Here is a 14,763-nt window from a genome sequence, read left to right as displayed (position 1 = left end):
TTAACAGTAGCCCTAATATTGTTTCTTATGTTATCTTAATGGTTGCAAAATGCCAAACGGTTTTAATAACATAGTTTTGAGGGTGAAAATAAGAAGGTAATAAGCATACAGCTGGATATAAGGCTATAACATAATCAAGGAGGTGTGCTTTGCGAGAATCTCTCTGTCAAACTAGTTTTATAATTCATCTTTGTTGTATATGCTATCTATGTTGTATGGTGATCATAGATTCATGAAGGTTGCATTTTGAATATTATGATCCCGAGGTTTCCTTTTTATATCAACTTTTTAAAAGCACAGCTTTATGAAAACAATATAATTGTTCACAGTGGTTAAAATGGTTGCATTGCTTAAATTTGGAGTTGACTGGTTTGTCTCATGAAAAGTACTATTTTTTGACAGGTTATAAGCAATGCCTTGAAAGTTTGGGGTTTAGAACTAATCCTCTTCAACAGCCCAGAGTATCAGAGGCTCGGGATCGACCCTATGTAAGACTTTCTTTTTAGCACCCTGCTTTCATTTTACAGAAAAGTAACGCTGAAAATCTGTGATTACTAAGTTTCTTTTAAAATTGCTATTTCAAGCTCTGTTACATTTTGATGTTTCCCGTTTTATCCCCTCAGCCTTTTATTTTTCATATTTTGGGGATTAATATGATCTGTCCTCTGAGCCTTCATGACATCTCAGTATCTGTGGCATCACAGTATGCTGATTGAGTTGCATGTGATGTCATATATGCTTTATGACATTACCAGGTTTATATAGACTTCAGTACATAGTTAAAAAGAACACTTTAAAATATTATGAATTATAATAAGAGCAATTTAAACACTCTGTAGCATCAATAGTTGCATTGTATTGCCAAAATATTGTCATTTATTTATAAATTAGTAATAACAAAGAATTTAAAATTTAGTATGAGCTCCAATATTAGAGAATTTAATTTTATGTATACCTTGTGTTTTTCTTTTTACAGAAATGAAAGATCATTTATTTGTAATTATAAGGAACACTGGTTTACAGTTCGAAAGTTAGGAAAACAGGTGACCTTGTCTTTTTTTATTTAAAAGTTGACTTCAGAACGGGGGTGGAAAGAATGGTTGCAATGAGGCCATGTGCTAGCCTTTCATCTTTTGAAGATCTGGGTTGAAATTTGTTTTAGACTATCCCAAATAAATAGGTTGGATAAATGCTTATTTATATCATAATGCTGCTAGGCAGCTTGGCATGAATATTGGCCTAAGGAAGGACTCTGGATCAGATCCCCTAAGAATCTGCATGCTGTTATAGGAAGCAAGAGCTGCAGCTCTAGTTACAGCTTTATGTGACTTCACTACACGTTTGTCAGAAAAGAGAAGACTTAATATAACAAACAGCCAGAAAATCATACTTCTGAAAAAAGTTTGAGGTCATCTTTATACATTATAAAGAGGTACTGAGGGTCAGATTTTTTTTGTATTTGCTGCATTACACAATACGATTACGTTGGCATTGTTGACACTGTAAAAATAAATTGCAGGTAGTTTCTGTGCATCTAAAATGGCTAGTCGGTATATGGGAAATGTGATTAACACATTAGACCTTTGAATATTTATGTTTGCCAACATTGGAGAGGTATTAGTAGGGATTGTAGTGGGGAAAAGTAGAAACAGCTTTTAACTCTGTAGGACTTAGGAGAGCTTTTAGGAGGGATGAATAGTAAAATAGATTGCTAAAAATAAGGGATGGTGTGCATGTATAAAGTGTACATAACCAAACAGCCAGATAGATCAGAAAAAGTTGGGTCTTTTTAACACACAGAGGGAGAATGCCAATCAAAGTTGTCCCTTTCTAGGTGACATTCTATAATTCTTCATATTACTAAACTACTTTTTTAAAATGTATAAAACACTCCTGAAGTAAGCTTTGTGAAAACATCTACAATAATGGAAAGGAGCTCACATAGCCACGAATAAGGTTTTTGGAATCTGCAGCCATGCTGACATCCAGATGAGAAAAAATAAGTAATCTTTTTGTAGATGAAACTAACCAGGCCACTGCCCTTAATATGGCACTGAAGCTTTTTATTTTCTACTGAAAAGGCTCATTGAATACACACAACATTCCCGATAAAGCCTCTTTGTTAAGAGATTAAAACTCAGAATGGTTTGGCTGCAAGTGATACCTTATACTAGTGATGATTTTTCAGGCCAATACAAATTTCAAAAATGCACTTATATTGTGGTTTACTTCAAGTGGAAATGACATCTGGCGTAAATGGTGAAAATGGGGAATACATTACAGACTTTACATTCGGGATTAGTTTAAAAAGAATTATGTTAACTTTGTAAGCATTTTTTCATGTTTTATATCGAAGGGGCATTAGTGTTCACTTTAAAACTGTTGTCTGCTGGGGAGAGCATTCCAGGCTAAATGTGTATGTGTAGTTCAGATTTTTTTGGTAAGCTGCTATTTCTGTCACTGACTTTTTTGTTTTGTTTTTTATTTGGGTTTAATACTTTATTTTTTTTTTATGTGTTACATAGTTTATAATCACAATAAAGCACTTCTTGGTGTCTAGTCAGAGAGTAATATAGAAGGAGGATTCATTTTAATACTTAATAATCCATCCCTAGACAAAATAGATTAGCTCAATGAAGCTAATGCTTCAATTAATTTGAGTCTTTCATCTCTAGTATTTGTTATACTATAAAGTAAAATTATTCTCTCTCAAAGGTTTTTTGCTCACTCCCCATTTTAAAAGCCCAACACTCAAGTACATATATCAATACCTTACCTTTTTATCTCTGCCCCACACCCTTGGCCCACACACAATTTGGGATTTTTTATTTAAAAAAAGAGGAAATTTTGTGAAGTGGATGGGGTAGAATGTTGGCAGTATGATATGGAACTATTTGATGACTCCATTCCTGATGAACAGTAATCAAGACCCCAGTCCTGCTAACACATATATGTTCTACTTCAAGGACACGAGGAGTCCGCTGATTTCATTTAAATGTGTTTAAAATGTTGCAGGATCGGGCCCAAAAGTATTGGTGGTTCAGTAGCATCTGAAATGAATTAATAGTCTCATTCTAGCTATCAATGGACATTAACTTCTATCACAGAGAATGTACTTGTATATTAATTACTACTCTTGTTGACAGTTTTAGCAGATTGGCCAAGAATAGTGTGGAATGGAAACTGAATTCTCTTGCCATCTGGAGTGGTTCTGGAAGGTCATGATTTTAACACAATGGAAGGGTGTTGTGAAGAATTTTTCTTCAGGCACTTGCATTTATTCAAGATAGTGTCAAGAGATATGTCTGATAGTTTTAATGGCCCCTGTAATATCCATATCTCCCCAAATTGGATACACCTGCAGTCATTACCAGAATTACTATTGATGACTAATTGGACTTTTGGAGTTGTGTGTGTGTGCGGTGATTTATACAGACACATCTTTACATCCTGTCTCACCTCCTCCTAATATAAGCTGTGTTTGTGACATAGATAATAAAAGCATTCCAAGTGAAGTTGGTTGATATAATTATCTTTAAAATACATGTAGCGAAACCAGTTACATATGATTAAAGCAGTCTTTTTTATAGTCTCTGCAATTAAAGGCAGCACTGTTATGCATATTCTTAACAGAAAATACTCAAATGTTTCTTCAGCCATCCCTTTAAATAGGGATTCTGTCCACCCTCCACTAAAAATATAAATCTATGGTGAAGTGACAGAAGGGAAAAAATCCTCAGTGTATCAAATGACAATCTCCAAGAACAAACCATTCTGCAAACCAGAATAAACAGTATCATAAAGTAACAGCAGAAGCCATGACGTAAAAATTGTTCAACTTTCTCCCCTTTAAACTCTCCTGATATTAGTAGGGAGGGAGCCTGAAGTGACATAAATTTCCCCATAAAGTTTCAGAGTTTGTGTGAGCTGAGGACTGTTTGAAGGGTGGCAGGTAGCAATACTTATGTTGTTGTGCTTTTGTGCTTGAAAGGAATTTTTGATATTTCCCATGATTAGTTTACAAATCCGATATTTCATCATGGAAATTGACCAGAGTGCCCAAAAATAAATTCCATGCTAATTTTTTTCTCTCAAATCTTTTTTTGTTTTCAAATTACAGTGGTTTAACTTGAACTCTCTCCTGATGGGTCCAGAACTAATATCAGATACATACCTTGCACTTTTCTTGGCTCAGTTACAACAGGAAGGTAATACTAGTTTGCAAATGTTAAATCTCATTGCTTGAAAGCACATGATTAAAATCAGATAATTAACCTTTATTTATAAGAGTGTTTGTATCCAGTCTATCTACGTTAGTTTTGTGACTGAATCAGTGAAATAACTATACAATCCTTGTAATGAAAGGCAAAGTCTAATATTGAATGTCCGTATTATATTGCTGGTAATAAAGTACATCTTTTTTTATTTCATTGTATATTTAGTTGGGGGTATTTAATAATCCACACACCTTATACTTAGTATTTCTGCTTTTATTATTCCCAGGTTATTCTATATTTGTTGTAAAGGGTGACCTGCCAGATTGTGAGGCCGACCAACTACTGCAAATGATTCAGGTACAGCAGATGCAGCGACCAAAACTGATTGGGGAAGAGTCTGCACAATCAAGAGATGAAAGGTAAGGTAAATAAAGATTTATTTTTAATCGTGTTGAACATGATTTTTTTTAGCGACTGATGCCTACAACCAAGGCACTTATTTCTAAGTAAACTTACAAAGTAGTATTAGATACCTCTAATTCATTATGTATACTATTATAATTTCACCAAGTTGTAAAGCTGCTATATTTTACAACATGAATCCTTAAATGTTTCCAAATCTTAAAACATTTTAAAATACTCTAGTCAGCCTGGTATAGTTTTGTTGCATTTAATCATGGTTAAATTTTACTGCTTTTAAAGAGATTTAAGAGAGCTTTAAATTTGCAAAGGAATTACTTCATAAATGTTCCTTTCTCTTGGTATACAGGTTAACTTCCATGGCTCTGCAATAGGTAAAAACAGAGATCTTGTGGGGCAATATAGCCACAGTTGGTAGAGCATGGGACTGGGAACCACAAACTTCTGAGTTCTGCCCTTCACTGTGACACTGACTAGCACTGTGATTATGGACAAATCACTTAATTTCTTTTGTACTTCTGTTTTTCATTTGTAAAATGGGGAAAATATTTAACTACCTCAGAGGTGTGTTGTGAAGATAAGACTGTTTTTACAGTACCCTGAAAATGCAGAGCTAAATCAATGCAAAATATTATTCTTTTTTTTTCTTTTTTTTTTGCAGGGTGCAAAAAAACTGACCTGGAACAAGCTTTAGACATGAACCATCCCTTTGATGGGACAGGCATGTTAGATGAAGATGAGGAGAATTTCCAAAGAGCCCTTGCTCTAAGTAGACAGGAAATTGATATGGAAGATGAAGAAGCTGATCTTCGTAGAGCCATTCAACTTAGTATGCAAGGTAAAGGACTTACTTAAAAAGAATCTACAATATTTATCCAGTGATCACTTGACTAGTTGAGTTCTTGTGAAAGGTGAAATCCGACAGCTGAAATCTGTTCATAGGGTCAAGTACAGTAGCTGTTTTCCCTGCAAATGTGTCTCAGCCCCCCTGGACAGGCCCTCTGGAAAGTCTGTATCCTAGGCATGAAGGGATACTTAAGTGTGAACTTTGGTCCTTTCCTTGTGACTCTTTAAAAATGTTGTCAGTTATGATGTGAATAGTTGATCACTAGGAAGTATACTGAAAGTTCATCTTATTCACATAGACATCTAAATAGCCATTAGATAATATTGATTTTTAGGTTGGCTACTGCCTTATGTAGATTTGAACCATTGATCTTCAGGTGAAGTTCTTTGTTCCCCAGTCCCCTGAGCCATTCGCTCCTTGCCAGATCTATTGTTTCAAGACTTTTGTCTGTAGTAATAGAGATTAGATTTTTGTATATAATGATCATGTTATAAACAATTTTTTTCTTCATCGAGATTTGGAGAGGTAATTTTAGCTACGTTACATTTGTTAGTTTAAAATTTCCCATCTTGATTGGTGTAATGAAATGCCATGTTCTAACTTTAGGAGGCCATCGAAGTGAGTTTTCAGACTGTGTATCGCAGAATATACCACATTCATCTGGTACAAGTCAGTCTGAATCTCTTTCTTCAGAAGAGCTGCGAAGGAGAAGACAGACATATTTTGAAAAGTAAAGTATCTGGTAGAAAACTAAATTTGCTTATTGAAGTAATTATATCTTAGGATAGTATAATATTCTTTCACACGAGGTCAGATTTAGCTTTATTTAGCTTTTTTTTTTTTTAATGGCCTTTTTAGCACTGTATTCTGGAAATCCTGTAGCTTCTAATTAGTTCCTTGAGATGCCAGTTAGGAGAAGATTGCTTGCTTGCCAGTAAGGTAAAGGTCCAGCTACGTGCATGCACGTGCACACATAGGTACTAAGATACTATTTTACATGAAGTCTTAGGAGTATTGTTATAAATAACACTAATTATTTTATAGAGGGTATGTGTCCTTCTATTGAGCCCTGCTTCTGGGGTATTGAGGACTCTATCATGTGATAGTGCTCTTCATAATTTAATGAGTGTGTTGTTTTTTTCGTGGAGTGCACTATCAATATTTAGTGGGGGTATGTGCCTGAGAGGTGAGATATAAATGCAGGGAGTCACATAATTTTCATCTATTGAGTCCTTCACCCTCTGAACAAAAGGTTGGGCAGATCTTGTTCTCTGCTAATCATAGAGATGAGCAAGTAGATTCTTAATACCAATTCAGCTTCTGCTTCAGAACTATAAACCAGTTGTATCTCTTCTGTTGTTATTATTGCTTTTTCTTCTCTCAATCTTGATCTTCTAGTGAGGAAGGAGAGGGGAACCAGAAGGAAAAGTGAAGTAGTAAGGGGATAAGACTGATTGGATGAAACTGCCAGACATTTGAATTGAGGGGATTTGGGTGCAAAGGCATACGATGGTGCCTAACACCATCCAAATATTTCTCACTCATTGGCTTTCCATAGAATGAAAAATGACTTTTTTGCAGAGGGGAGCGGTCAGAACAGGACTTTAGAAAAAGAGACAATAAAGGCAAGATGAGGAGCTTTAAATGGAGACTGTGAATTTAAATTTGGACCTATATGTAAATTTTGGGGTGAGGGGAACAGATGTAAAGCGTCAGATCCAGGGAAATGTTTCACACTTTTTTTTTTTTAAATCCAATAAAAACAGTTGTTTTTAACAGCTAAATATTTTCCTGCAATGTTTGAAACCCTAACAGTAAGGAATGGCAAGTGAAACTGATAATAATTGAAAAATATCAAAGCTGATATAAATGTTAAAATTAAACAGTATAAATTGTGACTTTCTCTGGTATTTTAAAGTTCTTTGTCTTTTAATGTATGGTATAAGAGAGACAAAGTGGGTGGGTTAATATATTTTATTGAACCAACTTCTATTGGTGAGAGAGACAAGCTTTCGAGCTTACACTCTGCTCGAAAACATCTCTCTTTCACCAACAGAAGTTGGTCCAATAAAAGATATTACCCCACCTACCTTGTCTTTCTCATATCATGGGACTGACACAGCTACAACAACCCTGCATGTAGGATTGCCAGCTTTAGTTGGATGAATTCCTGGAGGTTTCATCACACGGCATTCTCTTTAATTAAAGACTAATCTTTCATTCCTGGAGACTCCAGGACAATCCTGGACAGTTGGCCACACTATACAATGTATGATGTTGAACATAGGTAAAGAACCTCTAAGCTCCCTTTTTCATAATTCTGACTAGCCACCATGGTTCCTTAAAGTTGATAGTAGGTAGCTATCTATTTTCTGCCCTTTTTTTTTTTTTTTTTTTTTGTGGATCAAATTATTTGCAGGGATCAGAATATAGTGAAGTGAGTGCCTAATATAAAATCCAGAGGTTCTGGATTATCTCACGGTCAGCTTTGTGTCTGCTAATATTTTCTTAACTAAAGTATAAATGTGGTAACTTGAAGTCTACCAGATACTAGGAACTTAGAAGTTTGTTTAGTTTATACTATGTTTTTCCTGCTAGTTTTGTTTTTTTCATTAATTTAAACTATTTTGGTAATTTCAGACAGCAGCAACAGTCACAGCATCAAGGCCAGACCCCAGATATACATGATAAGCCAACTACAAGTTCAAATGCACTAGGAACAGACCCAGGTATTGTTTTATTCAACCTACGGCTTTAAACACAGATGTTAATCTAGATTTTTCCCCTGGTGGGTTCTCTCTTTGCTGAGAAGAGTTCCCCAATTTTCCTTGCCTTTAACTCCCCTAACAACTGCCCTTGGAGCTGCATGACATACCCACTATTTTTCTTGCTGGGGAGGATACAATAGGGCTCTTAGAGAGCCAGTTCTGCTATGTTAGCCGAAAGGGTCACTCTTGAGTGATATGAGATCACCTGTCCCACAGTAGTGGACTGTATTACCTGCACACTGCTCTCAGCCCTTGTTGCCTAAGAATGTAGAGATAGTGATTGAATGTAGCTCTCTACTTCTTGGGAGTGCACAGCTCTGCTATTAAATCAGACAGGTTCTAGTTTTACTTTCTTTTGTTTGTTTCTAGTTGAATATAGTATGGTAGCTCTTGGTGTAGGTGTATGCTGCACTTCTTATTACCAACAACAGGATGCATGCTGAAAAATAAATCTGTCTCTAAATGTCTATTCTCAAGTTTTATAAAAAGTACATTAGGCTGGATCAGAGACATTTATTATTTTTAATTATGTGTGGAAACATGTTAACGTAATTGAGAGAGAAAATAAATCTGTAAACATTACTAATGTTAAATATCAAAGATCTAAAATTAATTATACGTTATTTCATATCTTTTTATAGAATGATTACAGTGCATTGAAAAGTAAGTCTGAAATGATCATTTGATAATAGAAAACAAAAAAGCAAAAGACATCTGAAAAAACATGGAATGATAAACAAATAGAAACAAGAGGCAAGAAGTGATATGAAAAATGTTTACTTTTTTATAGCTGCATTCCAGAAGTAATTAGACATAAATATTTTGTGTATGTTTGGCTTCTGGCAGGAGGCGATATGAGTGAAGACGACATGCTTCAAGCAGCCATGAATATGTCCTTGGAAACTGTTAGGAACTGCCTGAATACAGAAGAAAAGAAATGACAAAATAATGTTTTTTCTTTTGTCAGAACACTCAATCTCCATTATAATATTCTTGTGTGGATGCTGTACAAGCCGGGTTCATTTCAGAGTCAGGATATTGTCTTACCACAGATGAAAAGAAGGGGGTCAGAGTTAAAAGGGGATCTGAAAATAACAAAAAGATTGGACCAATTTAGAAGTTAGGGCCCTGATGCTGCAAAACACTTCAACACGTGCATAACTTTGCTCAGGTGAGTAGTTTCATTGACTTCAGGAGGATAACTCAAGTGAGCAAAGTTAAGTGCCTTGTAGGCTCAGGGCCTGTGTGTTGGATGCCCCAAATAAGGGGCAAGTATAATTTACCTTCCTTTCTTATTAAATGTCAGCTGCTTGGAGAATTCAGCACAAAATCACTAAATTAGTGCAGTTTCCTTATCAGTGAACTCAGATACCATTCAATAATAATTTTAAAAATAAATACAAAAAAGTTAGGCTTTTAAATCATTAATAGAAAATATGGACAAATTTTAAAACCAGTAAGCACATTTTAAAATGAAAAAATTTAAATCTTTTACCGTCTAGAACCTGAGTTCATGGTTCTATGTTTCTCCTGCAACAATTGATGGTGTTTCACTTCCCAGAACTTAGAACAGAGCTTTCTGTTCTGCTGTTTTGTGTGCTTGTGATAGGATCATTTCTGCAAAAGAAACACAAAACCATGAGGTCTTGGCATTTCAAAATAAAAATATTCAATATATTTGTATTTAACTTGAGTAGCATTATATCTTAATGATTTAAGAACTTTTACCTTTTTTGAACTTGCAGTGTCTTTAGCATTATTTGAAAATCATCGTTAAAGGAAGGTTCATGTCAAAGATTTCTCCAGTTTTCTTACTTCAGGTCAGATGATTTGGCTCCCTCTTCATACTCTTTCCACTGAATGCTGAAGATGGCTTTACTGGAGATAGTATTTCTTTCTGTGAATGAGACATAACATGTTGCCAGTTAGGCTAAACAGTTTCTTCTTGTCTTTACTTCTCCTGTTTTGTCTTCTGTTTTTTCTCTTTGAGTTCCTCCCCTTACCTTGGCCTCTCTCCATTTCTTTTTTCACATTACTAGTAAGAACATCTATCTCTTCCCTGGTTAGTTAGTTCACCAAGCTGTGTTCAGAGTAGGGGAAAGGAGGGTGAGAGATTTAGATGCCATAATTTCAGTGCCACGTATCTAAGGTGCATTTCTGCAATCTGAAATGACCCCTGTGCAAGTAGCTTTGTTAAGATTGACTGTTTGTATGTGCGCGCATGTTTTTTCTCAAATGCTTTTTACAAATATCTTCTATTTTGTCAGAATTTTACAACTTTTTTCAGGAATGGCCTTCATTCATGCACCTTACAATTTGTTTATCATGTTGTTTCTGTTACTGAGAAAAATAGGGAGCAAAGTATGCAAGCTAGCTTGCATAATCAGTTATAAGACTTACTCTTTGATACTCAAGATGAATGTGCGACAGAGTGACCAAATTTGGCTTTCAACTTTACTGCAACAGTTTAAACATGTTCATTTTTCATAAATGGTGCTTTAAATATAAATTCTGTTTACATATAAATTATATGGAAATATGTTTATAGATGTATGGTGTTTAAGCTGTTTTTCACTTAGTATGTAAGCAGTTGCCACAGACATTCTAAGAATAATCTTTTGAAACTATACATTTGATTTCTTTACCAAAATATTTTAAAATTATACTATTGCAACATAGTAATGTATTTAATTGAAATTAGTTAGAGTGAATCATAATTAGATGGAAATAAACATTCAGCACAGAATAGTACTGTATATAAAAGGGCCGTTAGGTTTTGGTAAAGATTTGTGTAGAATGATGGCTTCTTGATGGCTTAGAATATTACTGTAAAAAGATCCTTAGGCTAAATCCTGTTTCTTTTACTTGTATGCTTAATTTCCACTGATTTCAGTAGGATCACTTGCATGAGTAAGGCAATGTGGATTTGACCAGAGGACAAGTAATGCTCTTCAGAATTGCTTTTTAGCTCCACCATTCTTATTCTTTTTAGGCAATACTGTTGTGATTTCAGTCTGCCTAATTGACTAACAGATTAACTCTTTTGCCATGCCTTCTGCACCAAATTTTTAAAAGAAAGTCACTGCTTTTAGAAAAAAAATAAACACACACACAACTTTGCAATGCTGAATGGCTGCACAAACCTATCAGTATAGATTTTGGCTTCAAGATTCACTGTTCCTTGAAAATGAAAGTGGAAAAGGACGCATATAAAGCATGAAATATTATTTTTGTGTTGCTGGAAATTCATCATGATTTTTCTTTTTCTCTGCCTACATTTTGCCTGTCATAAACATTCTCGTTTTTGGCATGATGCAAGCAACAGCTGGATGAACTTATTTGACTTAATTTAAAATGCAGGGTTTTATCTTTATAAATGGATACAGATTTGTAAAGGCTGGTTAAAAGACTTCTTTTTTAAGATGTAATTAACTTCCTCTTCAGTTATGTTATGATAAATAAATATTTCTTTGGCTATATACTGTAGCATTCTTATATAAAAATCTGAACTCCTATATTCTAGTGATGTGAATTATAATCACTAAAGCATGGAAGTTCATGATTAAAGCACCAAATCCATCCTCAAATCACCTCACTGCCTAACTATTGTAGCATACAAGGAATGTAAGATCATATAATGCTTAAAAGGCACAAAAGGGTGAATCAGATTTTATGGATAACCATATTCCTTTCAATAAACAGTATCATTCTAAAAATTAAGTGAGCTAAATGTGCATTTGGATTCTGAGGAATAATAATCTCACTCAGACTGGTGACCTGTTAGTGAATCAGTTAAGAGGTAGCCCTTGAGGCTACATACGTGAATTGCACCGAAGGAAAAGGTGAATATGAACTAGCCACAATACACATATTACAGTGTAGATCCAAAGTACAGAATATGTGGAGCTGCCTAGAAGCCATCAGTAAAAACTGATCTCGTTTGCTCAGTGTGCATTCTTTAAGTGATAAGCACTTACTGACATGTATAAATTGTGAAACCCTTTTGTAAATAAAGTTTAAACTAATTGAGTCTTTTGCTAGCAGTAGCCATCTTTTGAAGCTGAAGTTTCATCTAAATGTTGTAGCATTAGTGATAGAGAACCCATTATGCAGGAGAATAAATTATTTTTGTTCCAGTCTGACATTTGTAATATCTTTAGATCCTGTCTATCCTTCAAAAATTACCATGTTTATCATTATTATGGTCCATGTGATGTAGTATGGTCTTCTGTCCACAGAAGTCAGGGAAGAAAAAGTGATACCCATGTTGGGTAGCTACAGAATTAAAACACAGTTCTGCAACATGATTGTAACTTTTTTTCTGTCCTCCCAGGTAAGGAAATGATCGTGCTATAACAGTTTCACGCCAGGCCACAATCATGTTTAATTATGGTTAATTTTAGGCACTATAATATAAACTCTGCACTATAATGTTCTAACAACCTAAAATTCTTCTGACATTAAACCAGTAGTAGAAGCAAACTGGTTTCCAATCTCCTATGTTTGGGCTTCATATGGTATCAAAACATCCTCTTTTAGCATGATAGAAGTAGTGGTTAAATGCAAATTACGGTTAAACTTCATTTTCAAATACACTTCACAGGTTTTATGTTGCAAATAAATACTTATATGAACCTCTTGGTTGCTGTACTTCTTAAAATATGTATTAGTAATAGTACTTATTTGGTTATTATGAATCCATAATATTCTGTGTATATGGGGTGGACAGAAAGTTATGTAAAGTACTTGCTACAGATGCATAGTAAATGCAATTCCACCTCCAAATCTCAGCCAAATATTTGTGTCATTCACAAAATGTTCTATTTTATTTAGGAAACTGCTAATCATGTTTTTAAAAGTGAGTGAATAAAAAAGCATTAAGATGATCATAAACTGACTAGGAGGAGACAGTATCCAGAATTTAGTATATTTTGTAGTGTTTCAACTGCATGTTAAAATATACCAATTTTAATCTTTTTTCTGAATTTATGTGGGCTCATCTCCAAAATTTGTATTTGCAAAGGAATCTTATTGTACAGTTCCTATTAGCAGTACATCTCCTTGGGTTTTTGGTTCTAAGGTATTTAAAATCAGAATCCATGATAAGAGGAAAAAATGTGAAATTTGATTTGTCAAATATAAGATTAATCAGATGGCTTTGGTGGCTCATACAAAATAAGTTGTGGATTAATTCCACTGAATTTTCATAATTGCTAATGAACAACCTTTTAAAACAAATTCAGTCTGAAAAAAAAGACGACACTTATTTCCTTAGCCAAGTAAAGACAAAATTAGTAACACTTTAAAATTGGTCCACTATAATTACTCACTTTCTGTACTTTCAAAATTGAAAGGTTTCTTACATTCCTGTTCATTCTTTACTTACAAAATTTGCTAAAAAAGCTGTGCTTTTGCATCTTGTACTGAAGAAATTAAGTAGCTTCATATTGCATAAAAATGATAGATTTCTAGCATAAATACATGGTTCTTTGCTTTATTCCAAATTTATGGTTTAAGGGGACACTATCAAGATTTATTAACACAACATTTGACCTGCTGTTCTCTCTTCCCCCCGCCAACCCCAGTCTCTCCAAATGTGTGTAAAGCACATGTAATTTTTAGTCTGGTTTTACCAACTCAAAATGTTAACTTCTTTCTTTAAATCCACACAACGACCAATGTGTATGGTCAGAGGAGGAAAACCTTAGTAAGGGGGGAAAAGGACCAGTTGAGAAGACAATGCAAAGACAATCTGAATGTTGTCATTGGGGGAAACCTTGGCAGTGTCTTTTAAGGTTACCATAGTTTATAGTAATTGCAAACAGGCCAAAATCTGCCTTCTACAACACCTGTGCAACCCCACTGACTTCAGCAGGTTGCATAAGTACAAAGGAGAGTATAATTTAGGGCCTCTGTTTCAGGAAATTCCTCACCAAAATAAAGCCTTATTTCTCCTATTATCTCTTACATAGCACAAAGTTGTGTGTTTCTATTAAACATTTTCAGTTACAGTGTCTTAATTTACAAGAGAAGTAATACAATTACAAACTTTGAAACGTATTTGGTCATAGTGTTGAATGCATTACAGCAGGGCTACTTGGTGAAACTTTGAGAGAGATTTCCAAATGAGCACTGGTGGACGATAATATAGTGTTGGTATGGATGTGCAACTGTAAGTTATTAAATATTGATCTCTAAAAGTTATTAAAATAAAGATGACTATGCTTTTTAATGTCCTCTTTTAATTTGATTTTTTTTTCTGTGTGCTTTCCCTTAATATAAATGGGCCTGAGCCAGACCCCACTGAAATCAGTAGAAGTATTTCTTTTGATTGCAGTGGGCTTTGAAGCCAGCCCTGTTTCCATAACTACTAGCACTGTGGAGCACACTTAATTACCACTCATATTTTTTTGCATCTTTTGATAAAAATTGCAAGATTACATTTGGAAATGGGTGGTTAAGTGAGAAAGTAGTTTGAGTAATATTTCAACTAGATCTAGTAAAGACTGGC

General features: G+C 34.6%; 1 protein-coding gene across 1 annotated transcript in view; it reads left to right on the top strand.

Annotated features, from left to right (window-relative positions):
- The window catches only part of ATXN3 (ataxin 3), a 30,717-nt gene extending 16,233 nt beyond the window's left edge, over positions 1-14,484 (top strand). Inside the window, 8 exon segments of the mRNA XM_043549925.1 lie at positions 403-488; positions 977-1,043; positions 4,121-4,208; positions 4,504-4,641; positions 5,299-5,475; positions 6,091-6,214; positions 8,125-8,213; positions 9,099-14,484. Coding sequence (XP_043405860.1) covers positions 403-488; positions 977-1,043; positions 4,121-4,208; positions 4,504-4,641; positions 5,299-5,475; positions 6,091-6,214; positions 8,125-8,213; positions 9,099-9,193 — 864 coding nt within the window. The 3' untranslated portion in view covers positions 9,194-14,484.
- The last annotated feature ends 279 nt before the right edge of the window (positions 14,485-14,763 follow it).

The sequence above is a fragment of the Chelonia mydas genome, chromosome 6, assembly GCF_015237465.2.
Source record: "Chelonia mydas isolate rCheMyd1 chromosome 6, rCheMyd1.pri.v2, whole genome shotgun sequence".
NCBI lineage: Eukaryota > Metazoa > Chordata > Testudines > Cheloniidae > Chelonia > Chelonia mydas.
Note: the sequence above shows the minus strand (reverse complement) of the source record. Positions and strands in the feature narration are given on the sequence as shown.